Here is a 12,749-nt window from a genome sequence, read left to right as displayed (position 1 = left end):
CACCTATCGTTGAAAGTACTATTAAGAAGAGGCTCTAGTCTTACTGGCGTTTTAATGCTTCATATTCTTCCCTTCCAATTTCAGCCGCGCCAGATGAAGGCGCGTCAGAGCCTCAATCACTGACACTTCGGGAATATAATTGACAGAAAATAACAAATAATATAATAAATGGTCTCTCTCGAGGTGTTCAATGTTCGTTTTGAGGTCGAATAATTATATGGAATCTATACTCTCGAGTAGAAGTAGAGATAGCCGTTCTTTCTGATCTCTTCGAAATTATCTTCAACCGCGACGACAATCTTTTCGTCGTTGTACAATACCCATTTCTCCTCTTGCTCGACCGATTTTCTGATGAATGCAACGTAATGACCCGAGTGAGCGGAGTTCCCCTTGTGGCATACGACTGCGACAAGTTTGTAAGGGCTGGCAGAGGAATGCCCGAGATTCGCGGTGTGAGACTTCGCTGGTTGCGTGTCCTTCTGTGGCAGCTCTCCGTCGTCATCCATGTTGTTGAAGACCCAGTCCACGCTACTGGTCACATCACCATTATTAAGTATCAGAGCTTTTTTGCACAACTTTGCGTCCAATCCCATCGCGGTCATGCTGCTGATAGCTTCCTGATCAATTTGAACGTCTGCTTCTTTTGCCTTGGGCGGTGTGAAGGGCTCATTAATATCCGGGTCTTCCATGTGCGCAAACAGCCAGTTCATAGCTGGCTCTGTCTCAAGATTACCTGTAGCGTGCAAAGACCTAGTGATTGCATTGGGAGAAAACCCCATCTCTGCAAGCTGGGAAACACACGCTTGATTTGGCACAAATTCAGCATCATGGCTGTCCTCTTCTTCTGGGAATGGGGACTCTGTCTCACTGTTAAATCCCGAGGACTGAAACTTAGATAGGTCTAAAGTGTCTAGTGGATCTTCCAGGCCAGGAATGATCAGATCATCGGCGGTTTTCACTGGAGTCCAATTTTGAAGTTTGATTCTGACGGGGTTGACCACTAGAGTATCAGGGAAAGTCTTGAATCCTGGTTTTCTGATAGCTTGTACCATATCCTTACATTGAGGACACTTGAAATCTAGTTCTTCACCATGGAAATATTCCACTAGTCTGTCCAGAAGAGATTGTGAATGCTGTGAATCACTGTTTTCTTCCAATGGTACCAACATTGATTCGTTGATATCAGTAGTGTATTTGACTTTGCCACATTTTGTGCATTGCAATCTGTTTTCTATGATATATCTCATCAGGTCACTGGGGTTGTTTTCACTTCGAGAGAATATTTTCTTATCCAGTGTATCATTGAAGAAGCTTAAAAATTCAAGCGCATCCTGCTGTCTTTCACTGCTAAACTCTTCGTGAGCCTGACCAATGCATTTCTTGAAACTTCTTGGCCTGATACCACTCGGGTAGAGCTCGGGCTCTAATTTAATCGCGTTGTTCAGCTTGATTAGCTGGCATTTCATATTCGTGCTTGGGTAAAGAACGTCTAAGGGGAATGACTCTCCTAATGCACTCAATGAATAGGTCTTAACCCCTCCGTTCAACAAACATTGCAACACCGAGTTTATGTAACAGGAATTTCCCAAATTGATGAGACCACAACCGTACTCTTTGTTTGCCGACAGGTGTTTCAATTCTTTGCCTTGCGCATCGGTCATCTGGAAATCCCAGTTCATGTTTTGTTCAACTTGCAATTCCACTAAACTCTTTTCACTTGCCAATTTACTTTTTAAATCAATACCGTACTTGGACAAAGCCTGTGCAAACGCTTCAGGGTTTTCGAATTTCACTTCGTCATTGCAAGAATAACAATACAAATCGATTGAAGATTGACTCAATGAGCCCAACTTGACAGCTAATGGGTGCGTAGAGTGTTTGTCATAATGGTTTAGTGCATGCGAATGACCTTCAATGCCAACTTGTTCTCTGCCACATCCGATGTTGCCACAGTGTAAACATAGCCACAGATTCTGATCCAAGCCGCAATCATTGCAACGTTCATCTTTCGATTTGGCTTCAACAGCGGGAACTTGAAAATTTTGGGTATGGGGACATGATTTCACTGATAATTCCCATGAGCTTGTTTTATCCACCATATCCTGTGATTTGGACCCCAAAATTTGCTTGATCTTTTCCTGGACGACAGGATTAATTTCTGGATCCTTGTTAGAGACGGACTCTTCTGATGATGCCGTTGATGAATTATACTTTAGCAAAGACCAATTGGTTTCAAACATCTCGTCTTCTGATTTTTCCACAACATTTAGCCTTATCTTCTTGTTGCTCTTGTTCATGTCTTGATCCTCATCAACTTTTGTTCTTTTAACCTTGTGTATATTTAAATATTGCCAGTGAGCAGTGTCACAGTTCTTCTCACTAACCTGTACATGAAGTGGTAAATGTCTATGGCATACGGGTTGGAAGCATGAAAGACATAGGTTCAGAGAATGCAAAGCGCTAGCTTCTTTCAAGGCTTCGTTGTAAACCGTCTCAAAGCAATAAAGGCACTCATCCTTAGAGATGACCGATGGAACATTCATCTCATTCCAGGATACATCCGTCATTATAGCTTAATATCACTGATTAATTGATCTTCGTTGACGTTTGGGATGGATCGGAAGTACAATTTGCCACCTTTGTTCCTTGTTCTTGTCTTCACTGCAATCTGCCATGCTAACTAAATATCGTGAAAGGCTTGCTCGTGCAAGAAAATCGCATTGAATATTTACAAGGTATGAAGATAAATGCTATAAAAGCTATCTAACGAAATCAATTCTTCCACTTTAAAGCGTTTGCATCATCGACCGTGCATTTTCTTTGGATGACCATTCTACAAAGCTTGTCGACACCTATTTTACCTCTTGTCGTTTGATTAAAGTTTGTAAAATGTGAGATGACTTCGTCCTTTGAGATAGAGAGCGAGTTATTGCGGCCATCCTGACCTGTGATATATTTCATAATAGCGGTCTCTGTCGGTAACTGGTATTTCAAATGATGTGGATACTGTTTCCAGGTGACATTTGCGTAGTTTCTCCACAGCGAAACGGGCATGGAAGGCTTTGGGGATACTAGAGATGTAATTTGAGATGGAGAAAGATCGTCGAGCTTGGTTTTCCATGCGTATGGTGCCTTTTGCTTTTCAATCAGTTTGTGAATCGTAGCTTCTGAAAACTCAACACCGGATTCAGGATTCTTCACTGCCATACAAAAATTTGTAGCGGTGTAAAGGTCCCTCCTCAATGCAGATTCGATGTTGTCCTTAGAATTGTCTTGCAGTAGCCTTAGAGCCACTTGCATAGAAGTTGGTGATTTGGTCGAAAGCTTTCCCTTGATTTCACTAGCAAACTGCTTTGATTCCTGGCTTGCATCTGAATTGTTAATGATAATCTCATCCAATTTTTGTAAGACTTGTTTGACAGAAGTGATCTTGCTGATATCGAAGCAGGATTCGATCACATTCAGTTTCTCATTAGAGAACTTAAAACTATGATCCTTGGGTAACTGACTAGCAAATTCTTCAATGGCATTATCAACCATTGTGAAAAAAGATTCATCGGATGCGCTTCCATCCTTGAGTGTCTTTATTTCCGCCAACCTTGTTTCCAAATCAGCCAAACTATCGTGCTTGACATAATGGGAGGCCAATCCCAAAATATAGGCATCCTCGCCGCTAATCACATCACCAGTTAAGGCCAAATACAAAGCCATTTGTCCGTTGGCGTTAGCTAGCGTGATAACTCTTGGCATGGCAAACGTTGTACCCACATCGGGGAACAAACCTATATCCATCTCAGGCATAGCCCATTTGGTATTTTCTGTAGCAATCCTAAAAGGCGTATGAATCGATAAACCAACACCTCCACCCATTGTAATACCGTCCATAAAAGTGACGATTGGCTTCTGATAAGTGGCCATTTGAAAGTTCAACGAATACTCTGCTGTGAAAAGCTGAGCAGACTCTTCAGCCCGACCATTGGAATTGCTTTCGGCCACGAAGGAAACATCACCACCTGCGCAGAAAGATCTTGGCTGATTCGCAGATTTTACCATAATCAAATTGGCACAATCGCTCTTGGCGTACTCGTTCAGAGTCGCAAACATGGACTCACACATCTCCCCATTAAGAGCATTCAGCTTCTTGGACCTGTTCAAGGTTATAACACGTGCCGTATCCTGCACATTGTACAGAACTGGCTTGCTTAAACTCACGCTGGATGCCATGAGAGTACGTTTGATCGTTAAAGTGTTTTTTCCCAAATTTCGTAACATTTCAAAAGAAGATTCAATCACTTTCACTGAATACTCCAGTTCCTTTATATAAACCCCTTACAGCCCCAATTCACTGCAGTTGTAGCTCTTCATCATTCATTGAGACCATCATCAAGCGAGAACTCCAACATTTTTTCTAGTCTGGCCGAGTGTCCGAATGCTGGCTGTCTCGGACACTTTGATCGCCATAGTTAAAGCCTATGGAGCATTGAAGATGCAACCATCAATCTAGAAGAGACTGATGAATTGGTAGCCGATTGGGTCCTCGTAGATGGGACTGTCGGTCAGTTGAGTTTTTAATAAGTTTCGAGCTGACTGGCGACTCAAAATTCTTTAAAATTGGTGCATAATTGTATATATAAAATATATATACATAAATATGTATTTGGTTTGTGTCATGCTAGGTTTGCGTTAGAATGTGAAAGATCCTTTATTTTATAGGTCAAATGATCTATCTGATCTTATGTCTCTAGACCCTTTGAAAACGCTTGTTTGGGTGATTTGCACTCATAGTAAGAGATACTTGATTATTCCAAAGAAACCTAGACTGAATATCGTTAGGAAAAATGCATGCAGGCAGAAGGAGTCGAACGAAGTCATCAGATAGTATGGTAGATGAATATAGTACATCCAGTATAGGCTTTCCACGAAATCTCCAATCATATCGCCCAACTTGTCTATTGTACTCATCCCAGGGCTCTCACGGATCTTGTGTTCTCTTACCGTCTCCACGTACTTCATAGAGGGTCGAACTTTGGCCACTAGATGTTCATCACTGACCTTCCCCAGGTCATCTATATTTACCGCATCGCGAGCTGTTACCGTCGAAAATATCGACTCCTTATCATCTTTCAGCATCCTGTTCGCTATTAATGTAGCCAAATTACTATATGTGTGCTTGGAGGAAGGCCTCTCTTTACCTTGCAAAGTAGTTGTTTCTCATCGAAAGTTTGTATAAGCCGCGAAAAGGGACTGATATTAATCTTTAAAAAAACTGCGGTCAAAAAGTCAAAAATTTCATTTACATGTATCTCTATATATTTTATAATCACATGAGTGTTGCTTCTCTATTCTTACAATCATTTGAGCTCACTTCTTGTCACTGTTTCCTCTAAATACCGAAAAGAGTGAACGCCTCTTACCACTGATCGCTGAGTCACTGTTGTTCAGCGCTTCACGACGAACGCGTTCCAGATCCAATGATTGACGCGCCTTGGCGAATGACCTTCTCATTCCACTGAGATTTGTGGAGCTATTGTTCACACTGGTGTTGCTTGATCCGTTTGAAGTCTTGGTTCTTTCCAAATCGTTCCTAGCATGGGAACCTGTCTTGACTACATTGATGTTGTTCGAACTATGCTTGCGACTGGCACTGCTGCTACTTCCAGTGGAGTGGTTACGCCTCGCTACATGAGAAACTGCGTCTGTAGATTCGGTATTCCTTTGCTTATGTGAGTGAGTCGGTTTATGCTTATTTGCACTGGACTCCTTCAGGTGTCCAGAATGAACTGGGACGTTTTGATTATTCAAATCAGGAGACGAGAACCGCACTTCGTGGAATTTAAGGTCTAGAGATCGGCGTCCAGATGTTTCTTTCACACTCTCTGCTTCTCGTTCATCGGTGGAATTCTTCTCGTTTCCGGCTTCGTGTCTTCTTGGTATGGGTGAATCGTAGCCTCTTGGAAATTCGCTTCTGTTGATTCGAAGAGATCTGTTTCCCCTCTTTGTATCCTCTAAATTCATTTCAATGCTCTCACTTGAAGCTATACTGCTGTCCATGCCGCCCGTGTCGAGTGGATCCTGACGATCCTTCATAAGATCTTCCTGGCTGAAATCCATCTCGTTGTAACTGAGATCCAGGTTGCCACGTCTGCTAGGAGAGGTCAATATTTCAGGGTTTGGTCTATCTCCAACATTTTGATCACCATGTTGTTTTGGTGGTGAGAAGGCTATCAAAAGCTCTTCTTCTCTCTTTTGCTTCTCACCCTCTTTAAGTAGTTGTTCATGACGAGGGGGCATGGGAGGAGGTATATCCTCCTGCGTACGGTTTGATACAGGGTGTGAGGCCTGCTGTGGAATCCGGGATCCTGCTTGGGCTTGGACTTGTAGTGGTACTGCAACCGACTGTTGTGGTGTTGGATACATTACTTTCTGGGGCTGGGGCTGTGGCTGCTGCTGTTGCTTCACCTGTTGCGCTGGATAATATGGAACATTTGCATTCGGCGGAATGCCTTGATATGCATATCTCATGTTTGGGCCTACATAATTTGGGATCTCTTGGTTGAACGGAGTGGGATACTGTTGCTGCTGTTGAATGCCCTGTGGTAAGTCGTTTCGATATGGATACTGCTGCTGTATTTGCTGCCTCTGGGAAGGGGGGGAAACGAACTGTGGGCCCTGCTGCAATTGAATTCGTTCCCTCTCCGCCTTGTATTGCAGGTCTTTTGGGGGGAAATGTAACCGCTGTTGGTTATTTAATGCATTTCTTGGGCTATCATCCATGAATATATTCTCCTGATGTGCGGCATCAGGATAGTCAGTAGCCATCCTTGGGAATGGATTGTTTGATTTATGCTGTTTAGTGCCTGGAGCAATCTCTGCTTTGATAGCATGCTCCGTCAACTCCTCTGAACTCAGCCCTTGTGGCCCACTCATATAAGATTTGCTTTCAGAAGAAATTGAACTTGAGCTCTTTTGTCTTTGCTCCAAATTAGGAGCAGCCATATGCAAATCGTCTGCTGGAGGAACAGCGGTTTCGATTATAGAGCTCTGTTTCTCAGGTTCCCCTTTGTTACTTAGTGCATCAGTTTCAGAAGGTACTTGATTGATGACCTCACTTGTACCATCATGTTTCTCTGAACCTATCTCATAAGCGCTCTCTGCTACATCGACATGGGATTTCTCTTGTGTTTTAGATGATGAAGTTCGTTTTACTAGCATTTCATCAGAGGAAGAGGCAGGATGCTGATCAGGCTTATCCTCAGTAGCTTCAGAAGCACCCTTTGCCAGTTTTAGATCTTGAACTTCGGGCGATTTCGTGGATTCACGTGAATTAGCCTCCATCGGTATTTTACCGGAGACTTCAAAAGCGGTAATCATCAGATTATTCAGCAAACTCTCATCTGAAGGGTCAAGTATGCCTCTGTTTTCCAACTTCTTTTGTTGAAGCATATACATTTGATATTGTGCGTTTTGTAACTTGGTTTGAAACTCGGCATATTTATCAAAGTTGTAAGCACCACAGCCATACTTATCCTCAATAGGCACTTCGACTCCTATCATGGTGCAAATGTGGTTCAACACTTGGTAAATATTGGGTCTCACGAAAGGATTTTCTGCCAACATGATGATGATCAGGTTTATCAGTTGAGAAGAGTAGTGGTTTGGAGGGAATTCATATTTCGAGTGAAGTATTGCGAATTGACCTGTCATCTCGAATGGCGTAATGAAAAACAGTAGTTTGTATAAGAAGATTCCAAGTGCCCAAATATCAGATTTCTCGTTAATTGGAAGGCAGCGGTAAAGATCAATCATCTCGGGACACCTATACTGAGGTGTAGTATGCACGTAAATGTTTTGTGTTAAGATAGCGATCTCCTGATGAGTAGTTACCACTGGGAAGCACTGGGAAGTGGATCCAAAATCGCAAAGCTTGAAACTGTTTTGTGCATCGACTAGGACATTCTCAATCTTGATATCACGATGAATTAAAGGATTCTTCAAGTAATGCATTTGCGATACCGCTAGCGAAACATCATACATTATCTTAAGTATCTCTTTCTCTGTAAGTTTCGTTGCTAACCTCTGATTCATGTAGTCTAGCAGTGATTTATTCGGGCACAATTCCATCAGTAAAAGAACTTCAAAGCCTGCATTCCCGTTATGACGACGACAAGCATTAGAGTCGTAGTATTGCACAATGTTCTGGGCTCCCATCAACTGTTTCATCACTTCGACCTCATTTCTCATCTCACTGAGTCCATTCTCATCCTGCACCAATACTCTCTTCAAACATGCAACGTCACCCACTTTCATCGGCACTTTAGACTTATTCTCGAACTCATTCAGATATTCCAAAAACTTGACTACATAGATTTGCGCAAATCCTCCCTCAGCTAGGTAGTTGACGACTTCAACCCGGTGTGTACCCACGGCAACGACCGCTCCCGGCAAGAACCTCTCCATTGTGGGGTTCCCAACCGAGTTAGAAGTCCTACTTGACAAATTGGTAGTAGACATGGTGAACAATGACACAGCTCGCCTATCGACGTCTAGTCAAAGTAGTCAGCCTTGTCTTTACTTGGATCTTCAACTTCTAGTTGTTTCAAGATATGTGTGAAAAGGGGGCCTAATTAAGCGATGTCACTACTAGCCGAAAAATGTTAAGTAAACCATGATCTTGAATAGAAAAAAGCTAAAAGGTCATTAAGAGCCCAAGTAATCTCAGCTAAAATACAACTTCAATCCTGGATGCTTAAAGACCCTTCGGAAGTCATTTCTCGAGGTTGCGTTAATTCGTGAGGTTATTATACAATTATGTACTTTCATAATTCCTTGAGTACTGTGCTATACAGTTTGGTCATCTCTGAGTAGTTATAAGGCACCCATACGTGCTCAGTACCAGCAGGATTTTTTGAGAGATTTGCCATCTTGTGTTCAACAAATTCAGTCAGCATACTGCGTAGTGACAGCTCATTGGAAGCGATAAATTCGGCTGCACATAGGTGAAGCAATTGTTTGAATTCAACACCCATGGTGGGCAAACCACGCTTTGTTGGAGCGACTTTTCCCTTGGAATTAGTGCTTTTCTCCATGTTCCTTATTTGTGTTTCCACCAATAGTTTGTACATTTTCTTTGAGTTAACTGTCAAAGATTCGAGAACGTATTTGGCACCTTCCGCGCCACTCGCAGAGTCACTCTTGCTCATCTTCATGACATCACGGAACGACGACTCGACAGTGAAGGGCTCGTAGTTGGTAACATCATGGAAGACAAAGTTGTAGTTTTGTGCTTTAAAGTTATCCCATAAGATTGGAGCGTAAATGTGATCTGTAGAGGCTATGATGGCAACCTGCCTTATAAGCGCCAGGTGGCAGAGCATCGTTTGAAAGGCATCTTTTCTGAGACTTGGTCCATCCAGGTTATGCACTACAACGACCAACTTGATATCTGAGGATTCGTCTTTATAAATCTCAACCATTTTTTGAATTTGCAGTAGTACATGATTCCCCCAATACTTTGTTTCATTTCTAGTTAACTCTTCCGGTAACAATGCAGCTGAAATATCTTTGAAGACGTCTCTGTAGTTACAAGTCGGGTTGTAACCGTTGATGACAATGCAAGGAATATTGTAATCATTAATGTCCAGCTGTTTTTTGGGATAAGCAACTTGGTCTTTGTGCATTTGTGAATATGCGAGATTCGGTACCAAATACTCGAATGCATATTTTTCCATGAATTCTCTTTTGGAACCTATTCCATAAAACAACAACGAGAACCCTTGTAATAACTCTAACCAGTATTGTGGGAACATCTTACTCTGGATTTTATAAAGGTCATCACGCGCAGTTCTGTGTAGTTTCTTGTGAAAAATGTCTGATATAAGTGCGAATTCTTCCCTGGTAAGTTCCGTAGCCATACTCATCGTATTCTTAGATTTTTTTAAACCTCTAGTATTTTTCTTCTGGTCGAAATAACCCTCGAACGTATCATAGAAAGACGACACCGCTTTCTCCGGTTGAAACTTGAACCGATCGTTATTCGGTGGCAAAGGAGTTTTGTTGAAATTCCGACTCAATTTCAATGACTGTGAAGATGCATTTTCCTTATACTCTTGCAAATTACTCAAAATCACACTCTTTAAAGGAGAAGTGAAATCGTGCTCTACTGAAGTACTCTTGATCGGTTTCTTCGAAGGAGTAGAGGGCACTTCATCTAATTTCACTTTAACTTCTTGCTCTAATGGCTCTACAGGCTCCAATTTCACTTCGATCTTTGTCCTTCTCTTTTTCCTCGGTGTCTCTAGCCCCCCCTCTGTTTCCTCTTCTTGCAATTCCCCTCGTACTTCATCTGCTACTTCATCCGCTACTTCATCTGCTACTTCCTCTGGTACTTCCTCAGTCTCCACAATTCTAATTTTCTCGAGCAAATGCTTTCTAGCACTCTCTCTCCTCCTCCCTTTACCAGGCGAACGCAAAATCTTCTGTCCTAATTTCTTGGACGGACTCGACAAGATATCACCATGCTCCACAATATCCTCGTCATTGTTCATTACAACCTCATAGATCTCCCTGACAATCCCATAAAACATTCAACTCATCACTGATTTATTACTATCAGGTTAATTTAAAGATCGAAATTTCAAAAATCTTGTCCGGAAATGGTTAGTTCCTTTCGGACAAGATTTCATTGTTACCCGTTCGAGATGAAAAATTTTGAAATTTTTTTCTTTGACCTACCGATGACTATATTCTCTGTCGCCTCGAAGATATCTTATATTCTATATTATATTCGAGATTGGTAATTTGATAGCCTTTTATTATTGATTTCTTTATTGGATTGGTTTCGATTGAATAATTGACATTAATTTGATACCAAAATGTCTCAAGAAGAAGCTACAAAGGCTGCCACTGATGGAGTTGCTAACTTACATCTAGATGATGTTACTGGTGAAATGGTCTCCAAGTCCGAATTGAAGAAACGTATCAAGCAGAGACAAGTAGAGGCTAAGAAAGCCGCTAAGAAGGCTGCTGGTACCCCACAACCTGAGTCCAAGAAGAAGAAATCTGACTTGATGGCTGATCTATCTCCAGCGCAATATTTCGAGGCTAGAAGTCGTCAAGTTAAGGAATTGAGAAACACTCATTCACCAAACCCTTACCCACATAAATTCCACGTATCGATTACCAACCCTGCGTTCTTGGAGAAGTACGCTTACTTGGAAAGAGGTCAAACTTTGCCCGATGAGAAAGTTTCTATCGCCGGTAGAATCCATGCCAAGAGAGAGTCAGGTTCCAAATTGAAGTTTTACGTATTGCATGGTGATGGTGTTGAAGTTCAATTGATGTCTCAGTTGCAAGATTATTACGATGAAAAAGCTTACGAAGCTGATCACGATCTGTTGAAGAGAGGTGATATCGTTGGTGTTGAAGGTTACGTTGGTAGAACTCAGCCAAAGAAAGGTGGTGAAGGTGAGATCTCCGTTTTCGTGAGCCGTGTTGAATTGTTGACTCCATGTTTGCACATGTTGCCAGCTGATCACTTCGGTTTCAAGGACCAAGAGACTAGATACAGAAAACGTTACTTGGATTTGATTATGAACAAGGACTCTAGAAAGCGTTTCATCACTCGTTCCAAGATTATCACTTATATTAGAAAATTCTTGGACTCTAGAGAGTTTATCGAAGTTGAAACTCCAATGATGAACGTTATCGCTGGTGGTGCCACTGCCAAGCCATTTGTCACACATCACAACGATTTGAACATGGATATGTTTATGAGAATTGCTCCAGAGCTTTTCTTGAAAGAATTGGTCGTTGGTGGTATGGACCGTGTTTACGAAATTGGTAGACAATTCAGAAACGAAGGTATCGATATGACTCACAACCCAGAATTCACTACTTGTGAATTTTATCAAGCATTCGCAGATGTTTACGATTTGATGGATATGACCGAAGTCATGTTCTCTGAGATGGTTAAGGAAATCACTGGTTCATACGTGATCAAGTACCACCCAGATCCAAGCAACCCAGAAAAGGAGTTGGAATTGAACTTTGCTAGACCATGGAAGAGAATCAACATGATCGAAGAGTTGGAAAAGAGATTTAACGTCACTTTCCCAGCCGGTGATCAACTTCACACCGCTGAGACCGGTGAATTCTTGAAGAAAATCTTGTCTGATAACAAGATGGAATGTCCTCCACCTCTAACTAACGCCCGTATGCTTGACAAGCTTGTTGGTGAACTAGAAGATACTTGTATCAACCCAACTTTCATCTTTGGTCACCCACAGATGATGTCTCCATTGGCCAAGTACTCTAGAGACAAGCCAGGTCTATGTGAGCGTTTCGAGGTCTTTGTTGCAACCAAGGAGATTTGTAATGCATACACAGAGTTGAACGATCCATTTGATCAAAGAGACCGTTTTGAAGAACAAGCTAGACAAAAGGATCAAGGTGATGATGAAGTTCAATTGATCGACGAAGTGTTCTGTAATGCTCTAGAATATGGTCTACCTCCAACCGGTGGTTGGGGTTGTGGTATCGATAGACTGGCCATGTTCTTGACCGATTCTAACACTATCAGAGAAGTTCTCTTATTCCCAACGTTGAAACCAGATGTCTTGAGAGATGAAGTCAAGAAGGAAGAAGCACAAGCTAAAACTGTTTAAGTATAAACTAGTTCACCGCTAATAAATAGAAATTGTGCTAATAAAAGGTTCATATAATAAATCAATTGTATTAAGCTATGGTACATA

The 12,749-nt window shown here is 41.9% G+C and overlaps 6 protein-coding genes across 6 annotated transcripts; 1 reads left to right on the top strand and 5 right to left on the bottom strand.

The window, feature by feature from the left end:
* Positions 1–224: 224 nt before the first annotated feature.
* On the bottom strand, positions 225–2,567 carry UBP14 (ubiquitin-specific protease UBP14; the record flags this gene model as incomplete). Its single annotated transcript, XM_003681102.1, has 1 exon — positions 225–2,567. The coding sequence occupies one exon, from the start codon at positions 2,565–2,567 to the stop codon at positions 225–227; it is 2,343 nt and encodes a 780-aa protein (XP_003681150.1).
* Positions 2,568–2,772: 205 nt separating this feature from the next.
* Positions 2,773–4,272, bottom strand: EHD3 (mitochondrial 37S ribosomal protein mS47; the record flags this gene model as incomplete). Its single annotated transcript, XM_003681101.1, has 1 exon — positions 2,773–4,272. One exon carries the CDS (start codon positions 4,270–4,272, stop codon positions 2,773–2,775), a length of 1,500 nt encoding a protein of 499 aa, XP_003681149.1.
* Positions 4,273–4,779: 507 nt separating this feature from the next.
* TSC3 (Tsc3p) lies at positions 4,780–5,130 on the bottom strand (the record flags this gene model as incomplete). The annotated part of the gene is made up of 1 exon (XM_003681100.1): positions 4,780–5,130. One exon carries the CDS (start codon positions 5,128–5,130, stop codon positions 4,780–4,782), a length of 351 nt encoding a protein of 116 aa, XP_003681148.1.
* Positions 5,131–5,361: 231 nt separating this feature from the next.
* AKL1 (serine/threonine protein kinase AKL1) lies at positions 5,362–8,511 on the bottom strand (the record flags this gene model as incomplete). The annotated part of the gene is made up of 1 exon (XM_003681099.1): positions 5,362–8,511. The coding sequence occupies one exon, from the start codon at positions 8,509–8,511 to the stop codon at positions 5,362–5,364; it is 3,150 nt and encodes a 1,049-aa protein (XP_003681147.1).
* Positions 8,512–8,816: 305 nt separating this feature from the next.
* ORC2 (origin recognition complex subunit 2) lies at positions 8,817–10,583 on the bottom strand (the record flags this gene model as incomplete). Its single annotated transcript, XM_003681098.1, has 1 exon — positions 8,817–10,583. The coding sequence occupies one exon, from the start codon at positions 10,581–10,583 to the stop codon at positions 8,817–8,819; it is 1,767 nt and encodes a 588-aa protein (XP_003681146.1).
* Positions 10,584–10,871: 288 nt separating this feature from the next.
* On the top strand, positions 10,872–12,662 carry KRS1 (lysine--tRNA ligase KRS1; the record flags this gene model as incomplete). The annotated part of the gene is made up of 1 exon (XM_003681097.1): positions 10,872–12,662. One exon carries the CDS (start codon positions 10,872–10,874, stop codon positions 12,660–12,662), a length of 1,791 nt encoding a protein of 596 aa, XP_003681145.1.
* Between the last annotated feature and the right edge of the window lie 87 nt (positions 12,663–12,749).

This window comes from Torulaspora delbrueckii, chromosome 4 (assembly GCF_000243375.1).
Source record: "Torulaspora delbrueckii CBS 1146 chromosome 4, complete genome".
Lineage (NCBI taxonomy): Eukaryota > Fungi > Ascomycota > Saccharomycetes > Saccharomycetales > Saccharomycetaceae > Torulaspora > Torulaspora delbrueckii.
Note: the sequence above shows the minus strand (reverse complement) of the source record. Positions and strands in the feature narration are given on the sequence as shown.